This window comes from Diadema antillarum, unplaced genomic scaffold (genome assembly GCF_040938485.1).
Source record: "Diadema antillarum isolate AM-2024a unplaced genomic scaffold, OU_Dant_1.0 seq00000484_RagTag, whole genome shotgun sequence".
In the NCBI taxonomy this organism is placed as follows: domain Eukaryota; kingdom Metazoa; phylum Echinodermata; class Echinoidea; order Diadematoida; family Diadematidae; genus Diadema; species Diadema antillarum.
Window position 1 is genome coordinate 515,759 of NW_027271447.1, and position 16,488 is coordinate 532,246.

Here is a 16,488-nt window from a genome sequence, read left to right on the forward strand (position 1 = left end):
ATCAAGCACTTGCTTAAAATGGCAGGCTCCTGCATCCCCCCCCCCCCCCCTGTACCTGAAAATAAGTGTATTGTTCACTTCTTTGATTTCATAGTATTACGTCCAAATACTTTTAGTAATAAAAGAATGTTGTGATTATAGTACTGTGAATGTACAGGCAATACTTTTTTTTTTTCAATTTTGTTGTTGTCAGATACACGTGTTGTCATTTTTCATATATTATCTCTGTGGAAAAATGCAGGAATATGATCAAACTGAAACTGAATTGAAGCTTTATTATGTCACATGACCATTTAGGAAGGTCCCATGATTCATGCTGGTGCTGTCGTGGCTGCAGGAGTGTCACAAGGGAGGTCGACGACCTTCAAAAGGGATTTCAAGGTAAGCTATAGATATCACTTTAAAGCCATTAGCACAGCCAGCTGGGATCATCTCAGTTTCAAATACATGGATGATTCAAATTATGCCTCTTCATTTGTTTCATATTTTTGTAGTTTGTTGTGAAATAGCCTAGAATGTCAAAGTGGAAATATGCAGGAATTTTGTACAACTTGAAACCAGCAGCCAAGTTTAAAAAGCCCTCAAATCTTTTTTGCTTGTTATATTTAATACTAATCTCTCATATTTTGATTCCACTGAATTAGAAGCGTGCAAGATCTATGTCACCAGGCTGAGCAACGAAAAAATACTAGCACGAAAATGTCCATGTTTAGAGTGTGGTCAAACTTGTATGTATACAACGTCTGATTACATGCAAGTTCTCACTGATCTATTACACTCTGTCACTGTGTTCAGTAATGCATACATAAGAGGTAACAGATTGAGGAGAGCTTTATATGCTTCCAACTTTCATGAATATAAGGCACAAATTCTGCTGGGGCTTATAGCTCTTAATAGTGATACAATGACTTGTTCGAAGTAGTGTGAGGAGGAAAAAAAGTGGAGAAAATGAATGCAAATATTAGAGGCTAGACTGTAACAATGTAAAGTGAAAGTTTCCCCAAATGTGACCGCCCAGCTCAAAATCCACAAAAAGTCACAGATTAGAAATCTCTGTAATGGACCAAAATATGTCATTGGGGTTGGCAAACTCAAATGTTTCAAGGTTGTCTTTTCTTGAAGAGTATTTTTTTCTCTGCCTATTGTCACAATTTGGCAACTTAAAAACAAAACAGAGATCAAGGTATTCAGCAGTTTTTCTGGACCATATTTGTATCCGGCAGATGCTGCTTTCAGTGGAAAATAGAATAAAGTACCTAATCTTTGAATCCTCCTTTCTCCCTGTTCTATTAAATCGCCTCTCATAACTCTCACTTATTCCAGTTATTTCGTGAGTGGGTCAAGATCGTCGCATTTTAACAAGTAATATTTCACGTTAAGACTTTAATAGAGCATATTCTTTTAAAATATGTACAACAGTGGCAATTCACTTTTGTCGATTTTTGTTGTCGTGGGTATTCAGTTGGGTGGTCACAAACATATCAGTAGAACACATCAGTGCAGTTTGAGGAAACTTGAATATATCAGAAAACTATAGATGCAGTCTTTTCATCCAGCAATAAGGGACACCAAATCTTGAAAGATACATTACTTTTGAACAGATTGCCGAATTTTCTCAAACTTCATGAATGTGTTCGACTAATATTACTGCATTTATTCAATCCAGAAATATATTTTGGAAACTTCCCCTTTAACTTTGCAGTCATAAGCACCAGCCACTCTTTTTACAAAGCACCCCCCCCCCCCCCATGTAACTATAATGCTTATGCAATTGTTCTTCTGCCTTTGTTTCTCTTGCAAAGCTCTTCCAGTACTTCCGCTCGGACCACGAAAAGCGGGACTTTGTGTCTGGTGGTGCAGCAGCAGGTGTGTCGGCTGCCTTTGGGGCACCAGTAGGGGGCGTCCTGTTCAGTTTGGAGGAGGGAGCCAGCTTTTGGAACCAATCCCTCACCTGGCGCATAGTAAATGCCGAAAAATCTATGCTTTCTCTCAACTTCTTGAAAAGTCTGCTCTTCAATTTGCTGTAGTGCCATGGCACCATGCATTACTTTTGAATACTGTAAAAGGTGTTATTTTCAGGAGGTTTTAATTTTGCTGAATTTGTGCGAATCACTGTTGGGCCACGAATTCAACAGTATGGGAAAAATATCGGCACTTAATCTTTATTGCATTATGCATCTTTGTGCACTCAATCATATACTATGTACATGTACAGTAAATTGGCGGAGTGAACGGGCAGGCTTTAGTGCACTTATGAAAGCCTCGGTGTGAAATTGCCAAAACATCATCCTGCGAAAATGTCTGTGACCTCTTCATTAACAGAAATATCTATGCGCGAAAATAACAGCTTTTACAGTACCTGTGACAGATTGTAATACTGACCGCATGCATTCGGCTGTTTTCATTTCTCTATTACTGTGGAAATTGATGCAATTCAGTATTGCTGCTTTTGACTGAGAATGGAAGTTAAATATGATTTTACCTGATAACATTGATGATTGTTATTGAATTGTGATCATTCACAGTTTAATTTCAACCTTCATAATGGCATAGCTCGTGATCATAGTTTTACTACTACTTCACCTACAACTGCTGACACTACTACTTTTGCTGTTGCTAAAGTACCATAAAAATTATTTGTAATGATGATAATGGTAATAATAATGATAGGCAACTTTGTCATTTATCAAAGAGATACAAAGGAGACAGCAATGGATAGTCTGCCAAATTGGGACATTAAAGATGAATCTACACAAGTAATGTGTCATTTCTTGTGTGAAGATTGAGAGGTTCAAAGTAACAATGCTTTTACCTTGCAGATTTTATATATGAACTGTGATTGCAAAATTCCAAATCATCTTTTTAAAGGGAAGGGAAAAAAGGCAAGTTCCACATTGCACATAAGATTTTCTTTTGACAGTGAACCTTTGTTTTGTTTCTATCCTCTAGTTCTTTTGTTCGATGATAAGCACCTTCACGCTCAATGTTGTGATGAGTGCCTACAATGGAGAATCATGGGGTCTATCCAGTCCTGGTCTCATCAACTTTGGGGAGTTCCCTGTGCAGGTAAGGTCTAAGTTGCCTGCCTCAGGTCATTAAACTTTTTATTGAAACTAAAACAAATGACAGTGCAGAACAAAGAAAAAAACACAAATTCTAAATTTATGGCTGCCCCATACCCATTTTTGTCGAGCCCACAGGAGGTGAGGGGAGACTAAGGGATCGCCTGCGGCGTCTGTCCGTCCGTCGTCTGTCCGTAACGCTACAAAAACTTCAATAACTCTGTACTCTGGGCTTCAATTGCAATCAAACTTTGAGGGAAGAGGGGTCATACAAAGTTTCACATTTTACCATACATGAAGGTCACCTCAAGGTCAAAGCTCACAGGCAGGGGTTAATGAACTTTAGGGCCCAATGTTAAGTCTTTATGGCGCATTTCTATTATGGGTCATAACTTTTGATCCATAACTCCATTTGTGACCAAACTTGGTTGGTAGATGTCCCTTGGGGAGTGGATGGTCACCACAAGGTCAATGGTCACAAGCATGGGTCAACGAACTTTTAGAGCCCAATGTTAAGTTTTTATGGCGCGTTTCTATTATGGGTCATAACTTTTGATCCATAGGTCCGTTTGTGACCAAACTTGGATGGTAGATGTCCCTTGGGGAGTGGATGGTCACCACAAGGTCAATGGTCACAAGCATGGGTCAACAAATTTTTAGAGCCCAATGTTAAGTTTTTATGGCGCGTTTCTATTATGGGTCATAACTTTTGATCCATAGGTCCGTTTGTGGCCAAACTTGGATGGTAGATGTCCCTTGGGGAGTGGATGATTACCACAAGGTCAAAGGTCACAAGCAGGGGTCAACAAACTTTTAGAGCCCAATGTTAAGTTTTTATGGCGCGTTTCTATTATGGGTCATAACTTTTGATCCATAACTTCATTTGTGACCAAACTTGGTTGGTAGATGTCCCTTGGGGAGTGGATGGTCACCACAAGGTCAATGGTCACAAGCATGCGTCAACGAACTTTTAGAGCCCAGTGTTAAGTTTTTATGGCGCGTTTCTATTGTGGGTCATAACTTTTGATCCATAGGTCCGTTTGTGACCAAACTTGGAGGGTAGATGTCCCTTGGGGAGTGGATGGTCACCACAAGGTCAAAGGTCATTGGGAGGGGTCAACGAACTTTAAGGGCCCAATGTTAAGTTTTTATGGCACGTTTCTTTTTTGCCATAAATTTTTACCCTTTTATATCTCTTTTTATCTGTTACACTGTCTATCTCTTTTTTTATCTGTTATATCCCATTTGCGTACAATTTCTTGTACGCGAATGGGCGAGACACATTATGGCACTTGCCTTGTTTTTTATGCCTCCGCCACGAAGTGTTGCCCTAGGCATTATGTTTTCGGGTTGTCTGTCTGTCCGTCCGTCCGTCCGTCCGTACTCAATTTTGTGGACAGCGTATCTAAAAAACTGTTAGAGGTATCATAATAAAACTTGGCATGTATATGTATGAGTGGGCGAAGTTGTGCCTACCAACTTTTGGGTGCACATGCTCAAGGTCAAAGATCAAAAGGTCAAGGTCAAATGCTCAAAATTTCACTATTTCCCCTATATCAATGCAATGCCTGGAGGTATTTTCTTGAAACTTGGTGTATACATGAACTAGCAAATAAAGATTGCTCAGAGAGAGTTTTGGGTCATGAAGTCAAAGGTCAAGGGTCAAAGATAAAGTGAAAATGTTAAAATTTCACCTTTTTTCTCCTTATCTCACAAATATTTCAAGGTATCTTCATGGAACTTACCTTATATGCATGTACTGACTGGCAGTGATCATGTAGGGAATTTAGGGGTCGTGGGTCAAAGGTCATGGGTCAAAGGTCAATGTCAACTCATCAGAATGTCATTATTTCCCTCTTATCTGATGCAATGCCTGCAGGATTTTTACTTGAAACTTAGTGTATGCATGTGTTACCCAATACAGATTCTCTTGGAAGTTTCTTGCCAAAAGGTCAGAGGTCAAAAGGTCAAAGGTGAAGTGGAAGTGCTAAATCTCACTTCTTCATTAAACTTATAAAGGGGTCAAAAGTTGGGTACAAATTCTCAAATCCCCAAATACCTGTACTCTTAGACAGTATAATAGCCGTATTCATCCAATTAAACCTAGTTCAAGGAAAGTGAACATTCAATGCATTTGTGACAAACCTGTTATTTTACTATTTTGCCAGTTATGTGAAATTGTCATCACACATTTCCAAGACATTATGCTATAGACCTATTCGGAGAACCATGCATTATGGCGGAGGCATACCAGTCACCATAGCGACATTTCTAGTTTTGTCATGAATTGGTGTGCAATCACTAATCATGACCTTGATGAGTAGATCCAACATAAAAGTTTTGTCCATCAAAGTGATTGTGTCTTAAAGTGATTGTGTCATCAAAGTGATCATGCTTTTTCATACATGGGCCCAAAACTTTGGAATAGCCTGCCAAAATCTCTATGACAAGCATCTTCTATTGATGGTTTTAAAAAGAACCTCAAGACCTACCCTTTTAATTCAAATTGACAATTGTTTACCTGTATGTATATGTGTATGTATATTGTTTGTTTATTGTTCTTATTATCTTCTGTGATACTCTGTTGTAACACGATACATATGTATACTCTGTTGTACAGTGCCATGAGTATCTTTTTAGGTAGAAAGAGCGCTTTATGAATTATTATTATTATCATCATTATTTATTGTTTGGATATGTTATTGTTTACTTCCAGAAAGACAAACCAGCATACCAAGTGTGGGAGCTTCCCATCTTCCTGTTGATGGGCGTGGTTGGTGGGTTGCTAGGAGCCCTCTTCAATGCCATCAACTATCGTCTCACTCTCTTCAGGATGAAGTAAGTCACCAAGGAGGACCATGTCTTCATCTGATGATGCCAATGAATAGAGGGAGATAAGGAGGGTGATGACCTGTGAAGATGTTGCTGCTGTTGCTCGTGAATATTGATGCTGTTGTCAATGATGATGACAACGATGAGGATATTGATGATGAGGATGATGATGGTAGTGATGATGGTGATGATATCGATGATGATGTGAGGATGGTAATGATGATGATGATGATGACGATGATGATGATGATGATGGTGAGGATGAGGATGACATGAGATTACAGGGTGATGCACATGCATCTTTTCAGGGAAGTATAATGCTCCCTGTGTGAGCTGACTTTTGTGACTACAATATAAATGTTTCACATAGCAGTAGAAGCTCCATGTAAAGCAGATTCAAGGCAGACAGAAAGTAAAAACAAAGAAGAAATTTTGGAACTTACTATGCTTTCATGAAACAACACTGGTCGTAGTCACACGTGCACATTCGAGGAGTTGATGCTGTCAATCTGGTTTGTACATAGAATTGTCATAGCCTATTCTATTTGGCAATAATTCATCCACTGAGACCCCCTTAAAGCTGCACAGCCATCATTGCTGAATTTTTTAAACTCAAGAACAATTTACAGGTTTTTCTTCTCCAATGTGTGTCAAAAGAGGGCATTTAGTGAAGATTTTTAGCAGCATGTGGAAGAAATTAGGAGGCCTTGGCATGACCACTTTAATATTTGATTTGCATTGTAACCGTCACTGGTATTCCTTTACCTTTCTTATGAAGACATGTGAAAGGTTGAAATTTCACACCTTTCTTCTTGTCAGTATGATTATTATGAGCGTCAACTTTTGTCGATAATTATGTAATATGAACTGGCATTGAGGGGGATTTGACATTTATTGCCTAAACTGGAATTGCATTGCCCCAAGCCAAAGACAAGGGCAATATGATTCTAGTGAGGGCAATTAATGTTGTATCCCCTGAAAGTAGCCAGTCCATATTATTATCATGATAACAAAATCAGACATCTAGAGCAAACTTAAAAATATTGACAATTAATGTAGTATCACATCTTGAAATGACATTTCAATGAGGGGGGAAACAGATTAGATAACAGTGCAACTTGTTAGTACTGGATGTGGTATGACTAACCATCTCTTGATAGGTATGCAAACAATGGCTTCACAAGTGTGTGAATGCTTGCCAAGCATGCAAACTCTTTTGCTACAAGTGCGTGATAGCATGTTTACGGTGTCTATCCAACTTTTTGCCTGCTTTTACATGCATTTTGCAATTGACTTTTCTGAGTGGGCAATAACAAAATTATTGACCGGTCAATAATGATGATGGTCAAAACTTGTTCAATAAGGAATTGAAGTTGCCTTGCTCAGATGTTTGACACAGTTAATAATACTCTTTATACATTTATCAAAGCCCACTTGACAAATCTCATAAATTTTCCACTTCAATAACAAAATACCAAACAAGTTTTTGCTGTCACTTTTCTCCTGTTTGCTCCGTGCGGTAGGTACCTGCACTATGCCTGGTCCCAGATGCTAGAAGCCATGCTCGTTGCCGCGGTTACCGTAACCGTCTGCTTCCTGGTGATATATATCAGCTCTGGATCAGACTGCAGGCCGATTGACAAGACCGTCATATACCCAGTGCAGGTTGATAAGATGCCTGAAACGCAGAGACTCCAACTCTCCTGCTTTCGACCGGAGATCTCCCGCCGAAAGCCCATTTTTGCAAAGCTCCCGTTCTCCCGCTTGAGATTTAATTTTGCCCGCCCTGGCTCTTTGTCTCCCGCTTGAAATGATTTCTTACTTAGTGTCATCATATGTTGAAAAATAAGCCTTAGATAGCATGAGAGAGCATCTTGAACTCTAGACACCGGCCGCAAGGAACTTCGTGCTTTGCGCACATCTAGTCTCCCATTTGCTAAGGGTTTCAGGCGGGAGAATCTCCAGATCAGAAGGTGCTTGGGGTTGGAGTCTCTGGAAACCGTTCCATGACATTTGCTCCTGCGACAATTTCTCTTTTGGAATATTTGCACGCTAAAACCAAACATATACAAGAAGTATTCTACCCACAAATATAACCCTAACCTTGATCCTAATCCTCACATCAAACTAAACTGAAAGCCCAATCACATCCCTAACCCTTACCCTAAGTCCTTGGAGAAAATAAAACCGGAGCAATGTATTGTTTCAGGAGCAAAGGTTGTGTTACTGCCTGAAACACCACCTTGAGATGACCTTTACTCTTTGTCTTTTATGTTTGTTGAAGTATGATGCAAAATAGGAATTATTCCCTTCATTTCAAGTCAAGAAGTCGATCCATCAGATATTGAATTTGTGAAGCAGTCTATGAAAAAATATTCATACGTTTGAAATCTTAAGGCCTGTCAGGTTTTATTTTAATGTGGAAGCCTGTAAAAATGATAACACAGCATTTTTTTAAATCCTTGATTTCAGCTCTTTTGTGGGGATGGCGAGTATAGTTCCTCCAGTTCACTCTTCTTCAATGTCCCGGAAGAGTCTGTGAAGCTCCTGTTCCACAAAGAGCCAGGTAGGTGTTCTCCAAAGGTCCTTGACACGAGTGTGTCCTTTTCTTGTTTTGGACAAAGTTGAGACATAGGCAGAGACAGGGCAACACCAAGCCAGAACATGTTTTTGAGGAAAGTACCGTATTAAAATAATGATAATGATAATAATTATAATATCATTGGTGTTGATGATACAGTAATCTATGCTATATTTAGATGAGATTATGACGGAAAAATGTAAATGTTACATTATATGTGACCCGCTAAAACAAAAGGATCCGAAAGTCGGGGGAGGACAATTTTCTGAAAATTGCATGACATTATTCCCTTACTCTTCTACTTTAATTTCATATATAGCACAACTCATAAAAGTACTCGGTTACGGAGATATCGATGATTTTATTAGCGCATGTCAAGTGGTTGAGGAAATCAGTGTTTCGAGAAAAACGCCTTCAAAGTTATCCTTCCGACGCTATCATGATCAAGGGGAGGCGAGACAGTTTTCACTGCCTGACAATAGAAGGTAGGCTCCTAGCAACCTCCGTGATGTTCATTCAAGCTTAGCGCCAGCGGTCTACGCCCGACCAATCAGTAATCAGGATGCCACGCACTGACCAATAAGATCACTCCCTCATTGCTAGGGGCGGAGCCTAGTTGCGGCGCTAAATCCAAATCTTCGGACACGTTTCTGTTACGTTGAAAGTCGGAAAATCATGGCCCAGAAAAACGCTGATTTCTTGCCTTTCCTTTGATCATTTAGCTTCGAAATTTCGGCAGATGATAGACAAAACATTAGAGTACAGAAGTATGCCAAAAACAGAAATATGATTGTATTGACCAATTTTGATGATATGACTTCAAACTCAATTTTCTCGGCTCAGCCGTCAGTGACTCTAGGATCCTTTTGTTGTAGCGGGTCACATATGTCAATATAATAATCTCTTTTCTTTCCCTCCCCTCTCTCAAAAGGTCAAACTGTGTACAACTTTCTCCTCATAGCCCATCCATGTGGCAGGAAAGTTTGTGTATACAGGATGTTGTTGTCTGGAAGATGTGGACATGCTGTTTACACCGTATAATTAGCGAGTTTAAACCTTTCAGGAATCGGGATGTCTGACAATTTCTGAAGTAATTAGATTCAAGATCGTGCGTGGAGTACAGTGATAAACAGGGAAACATAAGCATGTACTTTGCATTGCATTTGTGTCATAATAAGTTATCATAATATTTTTGCATAATTTGTGAAAATAAAATTCCCCACAAAATACATGGCATATACAGTATGTGAAATTTTCAAATGTTCACACATATATTTGGGCTGTAGTCCTGAGCATAAACTTTGGTGTTGGTGCATTTTCTCTTGCAGGGTCCTACAGTCTTCCCATCCTGGGTGCATTCATTGTCACCTATTTCCTGCTGGCTTGCTGGACTTACGGCCTCAGCGTGCCCAGTGGGCTCTTCATCCCATCCTTGCTGGTCGGGGCCGCCTGGGGCCGCATGCTGGGGGTCCTCCTCAGCAGTGCGGTGGGTCACATCTTCTCCGGTCATTGTTAACCCATTATCCCACTGACCATCATACCTTCAGATGCCCTGTCACAAGCAGCCAAAAAATGCCCCATACTCCCATCAAGCTAGAATAGTCAGCAAAACCTAATTGTCAGTACTGCCCAGTTGGTGTATAGGTCTTCATGCATGTTTGATGGGTTTCCTTTCAATTGCAAACCTCTTTTGAGAACTTGTTTTGTCTTGAAGGTACAACTAACTTCAATATACAAAATGCAAATCATAGATATTTTTTATATGCAAATGCTCCATATTTTGATAGGTAGTGTTATGCATCATACTTTTGTGAAAAATGTATCATATGTCAGGGAAACGTGTACCGGGTATACAATGTATGTTTATTTGTTTGTTTGTTTTTCTCTGCTCTACTTCTCTTTCTGATAACAGACCAGTGGGATATCACAGCCAGGAATCTATGCATTAATGGGAGCAGCAGCACAACTCGGTGAGATTGCGCTGAAATCTGTGAAAATTCGAAACTGCTTGTATTTTCCTGCTATTTTGACTATCGCTTTTCTTCTGCTCCACGTACCAAGTGTAAATAGTTCACCACTTGAATGTGATGTCAGATTCATTTTCACCAGAATATCCCCAAATACACACATAGTGATTTTTTCCCACTTTTGATACACCGTATGTGGCAAAAAAAAAATGACTTCATTCAGTTTCTACCCTGTAAATGTTTCTTTATGAAGGTTCAATGTAAATGCTTTTGTTTCACATTACTCTCGGCATCCTTGTAATTTCGAAAGCCAGCTGATAGATCTCCTGGTGTCCTCCTCGTGGAAAACACATTTGCAACTGATCCACTCAAACTCAAACTGCCATCATAAATCAAGGATTCCAAACCCAGTGCCCTGCTGGTGACATGATTTTAATGGTGTTACATCCTTTGTATTCTCTCTCTCTGAAAGATTCATTTTGTGACTGTTCCATCAAAGGGGTCTTTGCAAATATGGTCATGTTCAGAGATATTCTAGCAGTGGTATTTTGTTTTTACTAGTGGCAGCAAACTTTCCATTTATCCTTGTATGAATGCTTCTTGTGTAGCTTCTCTGTGAAATTGCTTGCATTGAGAAAGGTTTGGTCCTGGCCTTAATTTTTTGCAGGTGGCATCATCCGGATGACGATAAGTCTCACCGTTATCCTCATGGAGGCTACGGGAAACATCTCCTACGCCCTACCCCTCATGCTGGTCCTCATCATCGCCAAATGGACAGGCGACATCTTCAACCACGGCCTCTACGACATCCACATCCAGGTGCAGAGCGTGCCCCTGTTGCCGTGGGAACCGCCTCCACTTGGTGCCACTATACGTGCTACGTACGTTATTGTTAATGCTCTCTGGTGTGACTTCTTGTGATACGGATGTTTTATGTACAATTGCAATATTTCTCTAAATTTTGACATTGCACATTCTAAGCAAATGATAAGCTCATCTGTGCTTACTATCATCCACTTGTGATTGCATTATTGCAATGAAAACAAATGTAAAGAAATTACATGTTGACTGTGTAGACTTTGATTCTTCGTTTATTAGTCAGATATTTATCTTTCTCATTCTTGGATGTGCATTTCTCTATGCCTATAACTGTCATGACTTCATGGTTTTGTTGTTGTAGTTGTTCAGACTATACAAGCTATTATATTCATTTTAACATTATATTAATATGTGATCATGTGCTAGTTCTATTTAATTACCATCTTTGGTTGTTGTTGTTTTTTTCGGGGGGGGGGGGGGAGGGAATTGGCATGAACTCAATTTATATCAGCTTGTTTCAATTCTGTGTTTTCAAACAGGGAGGTGATGAGTGCAGACATAGTTACTTTTAACACGGTGGAGAGGGTCTCTCGCATCGTTGAGGTTCTTCAAGACCAGTCTCACAATCATAATGGGTTTCCTGTGGTAGATCCGGTAAGTTCTCACTTCTAGCCTGCGCTCTGCCTTTTTAGATGTGCCACATTCGTGCTCACAAGCACGCCAAGGAGTGCTACATTCATACTTTCTGGCAATTGTCAAACTGTTGCTGTCTACATCCATTCATCGCAGAGGATTGTATTGCATGCATGACTGATTCTGTTCTTCTTTTACACCGAAATATTACAAAGACAATGTTAAAGATGATTCATTTGGCGTCTACAATTACTCCGTCCCCCACAAGTCAGTATTCGGTCTTTATAAGTGTGACGACTATATGATGAGAAGAATCCAAATTTCTATTTTTAATTTCAATTTGAAAAAGATTAGATTCAGTGAAGATTTCTTGTATGGCAGGGTAGTGACAACCCTGTGAGATCATTACGTAGTCTGATTTTTAAATTTGGTTGCAGCTTACATTGTATATCCATAGTTTGTGAAACCTTTTGAAGACTGAGATTCAGTAACTTTCATATTTTATATCCGGACTGTTTTTGTTTGATAGATACTTTATTTTCTGCAAATCAATATACATAAGTTACATAATCATGAAAATGCAGGAAATATACAAAGTAAATTAAACGCAAAGTCGTTTGACTTGCATAAACCACGATACATACTAAGTACATAATCATGAACACGTAGGACATATGTAAAGTAAATTTAACACAGTCTTTTGACTTGCATAAACAACGATATGAAAGAAATTTAATATACAGTATGCATGTCTATGCAGCAGTGATAAGAATAACATTTATAGTTAAGAAACGATTATGCAGAGGGCCGCCATTATAAGCATTGCTTGAAAAGATGGCCGGCCCGAGGAAAAGATAAGGACTGCATGAAACTGCTCCCGTTATGTTTGCTTGATTTTACTCTCTGTGGAATGGAAGAGAAACTTCCATTTTGTGATAGAATAAGTGTAGAATGATGGAGCACATAGAACATAATGGGCACCCATTCTTCACAATGCAGAGCTACCAAGTCTCACGCATTCTGCGTGAGACTCAAGCATTTAGGGGCCATCTCACGATCTCACGCATGACACCCATTTTTCTCACGCATCAGGCGAAGTCCGCAACTTGGGCCTATAATAATGAGCATAGCTCAAAAGATTAAAGTGATAGTTGCAAATGAAGGTATATTTCCCTTTTGTCTTATAGTCACTTAAGTATGCACCTGATCGCACCATTAAGAGCTAAAAATTGAAAAAGCTCCCTACCGTTGGACTCTGGCCACAGGGGGGAAAAACCCCTCACACACCCTCGCTCGCGTGCACATTCGCATGCCGAGATGCCGAGTCATGAAAATCTCACTCATAAAATTTTTTTGAACTTGGCATCCCTGACAATGTGCATTAGCAGAAACTATGAAAATGAGAGTTGTGTGATGTGACCTTTTTCCTCTGGCATTCTAATGTTCAGTATATTTTCCTTTGCAAGTTGAAAAATGTTATTCAAGAAATATTTTCTTGTTTCTATCCCAGGATGGAGAGACACATGGGACATTCAGAGGACTTATACTGAGATCTCAACTTATTGTTCTTCTCAAGGAAAAGGTAAGACATTGTTCTGGACTCAAAACTATAAATGTTCTTACTGATAGAGGGATGTGAGAGGTCATTAATGCAGAATGTCTTTAACCACTGAGAATTGCTTAATGATTGCCAGGGAAAGTAAATGAGAAAGTCATTGATATTGAAATTATGTGAGGATGACATGGTGAATGATGTTCCAATAGTTCAAATGTTCTTTTCTTTTGCAATGTCTGTGTTACTCTCCTCAAATTTTTCTCATTGTCCGTTGGCTTTATGGCACTGCTTTTATGAAAAAATGAACTGTTACTCTTGAGTGATTTTTGCTCTAGAATAACACCCGACATCATTATGCATATTTAATGTACACATGCCCCACTCATGAACCTTTTATTGCAGAGGGAAGATGGGCAGGATCCATTTACCCTGTGTGCTGTTTCATAAAAACACTTTCTAGGGTTATGATTGAGACTCGCAATACTTGGTAATCTTGTAGTTGTGATGAGAAGGGGAATGCTCACTGCTGGTTGGTTGTTGGTGGGCAGCCTCTGTGATGATTTATGTATCATCATACGCTGCAGTTGTTGCAGAGCTTTTCAATCGGTTGCCCCTTGGATTGTTCAGTCAGTTGCCAGCAGAATGGTAAAGACAACTGGAACTGATACAGGATACTCTACATCATGCAGAAGTAATCTTCATATTGTGTTTATCATGTACGTTCTACGATCCTCTGCCTGTGTATGTGGGGATCAGCAAATGATATTCATGTCATCTGTGTATTCATACTGTCGCATTTCACTCCCTGCTTTTGACAGGCTTTTAGTCTCTGGCCTTCGAGCCAAGACCCTCGGGTTCTCCTACAGATAGAAGATTTCAGGGACGCGTATCCCCGCTTCCCGGACATCCGCGAGATCAACATCTCAGAGCTTGAAGGCGACTGCACCATTGACCTTCGACCTTTCATGAATCCATCCCCGTATGCTGTCAGAAAGGTAATAATGTGTCTCGAATTTGACTTCAGAAAAAAAAGAAAAAGAAATGTAGTCGGAGGCCATTTTCATGAGTAACTAATCTCATATTATGGATATCTAGGCCAGCGGATCACAAAAAGGTCTAAATGCTACTTAGCAGGCTATTGTATTATTGCGATGCAAATCAAATTAAATTCCTGTTCTTTTTGTGTTTCCAGTTTGAATTCACTTTGTCTTCATGATTATGACGGACGTTATTTTTCTTAAAGCTTCCAGTCCCAGGGATATGATTTTAGTCATGAAATATTGTAGAACCAGAAACATTCATAAAAGCAGAAGCAGAAGCATTCGCAAAATTAAACTTTCACAATTAAGGAGGCGTTGGCCTTTTTCACAGCATGAGACACTGACAGATTGTGACTGGCATTCAATACATTATGTAGATAAAAAACTTTCATCTGCATTTTACTTCCCCGAATCTTGGCTTTTTGTTAAATTCTCAAAGTTTGATGCATGCAGAAATTATTTCATTGACAGTATGTTGTGAATGCAAGTGGCAATTGAATCTTAAAGGAGAACTCCGGATGATTTTCAGATTTCTACATTTGAACAACTATAAATTAGTTATAATGAGGACAGAGTTTCGGAATTTGTGATAATTGGGATGAAGAATAAGAATATTTTCAAAATTTAAAACAAATTGCAATGAACAAGGACAATGACATGTACATGGCAGAGTCACCATAAGAATGCTAAGTTGGGGCTCAAGGAAACAGAACAAAAGAAGAAGGCATGCACTGATTGTACACAGGTGACCTCGCAAGCAAGCAGTATTGTAATGGAATTACATTGCTACATTTCTGAAATATGTGAACCTCCTATGTCATCATCCTTGTTCAGTGTAATTTGTTTAAGGTTTTTCAAAGTATTGTTCCTCTGCTCAAGAACCACAATAAATTCCACAAATCTATACATGGAGTTGTCGATTTATGTACTACATGGTGTGAAATTATGAAAATCGTCTGGAATGTCCCTTTAACTGCTTCCTATCACTTTTGTTTGTTTGTTTTTTTCTCCATCATAGGAGGCATCTCTGCCAAGAATCTTTCGTCTTTTCCGTGCGCTGGGGCTAAGGCATCTCGCAGTCACAGACGACTCAAATAGGGTGAGACAATGCAGCTTCATAGATTGAAGTACAGTTAAGCCTGTTAAGGTGACCACTTTTCTACAAGTACAGTTAAACCTGTTGTAGTGACCACTTTTCTACAGCAGCCATCTGCTTTGTATGTGCCCACTGCAGATTTCCCCACTGATGAAGATTGTACTGAAGACCTTGTGTAGTTCGGCCAGTAGCCATCTAGTTTTGTTACTGTGGTCGACATTTCATAGTGTGTCATAGATGTAGACTTTTTCTTCAGTCATAATACTGGTAGCCAGCATGTTAAGTTACATTCTGTACAGTGAAAGCCAGGATTAAATTAAACTAAAAAGTAGGCATATACTTTTGAAATTATTTATTCGTAAGCTTTCAATTACTTCCTCTGTGGCCTTGTTAATTAGAACCTAAACACAGAAATACAAATTCAATGGAGTGAGCCACAGTCAGATGTTGTCTGCCATTGTCCATTTTGACTATTTGCTGCAGGTTGTCGGCATGGTAACCAGGAAGGACCTGGCCAAGTATCGCTTCTGGAGCCACAGGGGTTCGTGCGGCATTGAAGAACTACAGATCGCGAGGTGATTGGCAATGTGGCCCGCTGTGTGCAAGCAGCAGCTTCTGTACAATCCACCAGTCACAAAAAATGGATGTAAAACGACTCTGTGTACGTGCAACAGACTTTTTACAACTCTTCCAGATTGGTTTCCTTGCTCCACTGATCTCACGCAAATCTCTTTGTAATCAAAGCTCACAAGTCTTAAAGGACAAGTTCACCTTCATAAACATAAGGATTGAGAGAATGCAACAATATTAGTAGAACACATCAGTGAAAGTTTGAGGAAAATTGGACAATCGATGCAAAAGTTATGAATTTTTAAAATTTTTGTGTTGGAACCGCTGGATGAG

General features: G+C 39.4%; 1 protein-coding gene across 1 annotated transcript in view; it reads left to right on the forward strand.

The window, feature by feature from the left end:
* Nucleotides 1-16,164, forward strand: part of LOC139733603 (H(+)/Cl(-) exchange transporter 7-like) — a 44,652-nt gene extending 28,488 nt beyond the window's left edge. The window contains exons 9-22 of the mRNA XM_071644417.1: nucleotides 298-381; nucleotides 1,803-1,961; nucleotides 2,950-3,066; nucleotides 5,779-5,900; nucleotides 7,418-7,559; nucleotides 8,367-8,460; nucleotides 9,804-9,961; nucleotides 10,388-10,445; nucleotides 11,110-11,323; nucleotides 11,801-11,915; nucleotides 13,405-13,476; nucleotides 14,268-14,444; nucleotides 15,508-15,588; nucleotides 16,069-16,164. Coding sequence (XP_071500518.1) covers nucleotides 298-381; nucleotides 1,803-1,961; nucleotides 2,950-3,066; nucleotides 5,779-5,900; nucleotides 7,418-7,559; nucleotides 8,367-8,460; nucleotides 9,804-9,961; nucleotides 10,388-10,445; nucleotides 11,110-11,323; nucleotides 11,801-11,915; nucleotides 13,405-13,476; nucleotides 14,268-14,444; nucleotides 15,508-15,588; nucleotides 16,069-16,164 — 1,689 coding nt within the window. The remainder of the gene's footprint in view (nucleotides 1-297; nucleotides 382-1,802; nucleotides 1,962-2,949; nucleotides 3,067-5,778; nucleotides 5,901-7,417; nucleotides 7,560-8,366; nucleotides 8,461-9,803; nucleotides 9,962-10,387; nucleotides 10,446-11,109; nucleotides 11,324-11,800; nucleotides 11,916-13,404; nucleotides 13,477-14,267; nucleotides 14,445-15,507; nucleotides 15,589-16,068) is intronic.
* Nucleotides 16,165-16,488: the final 324 nt, after the last annotated feature.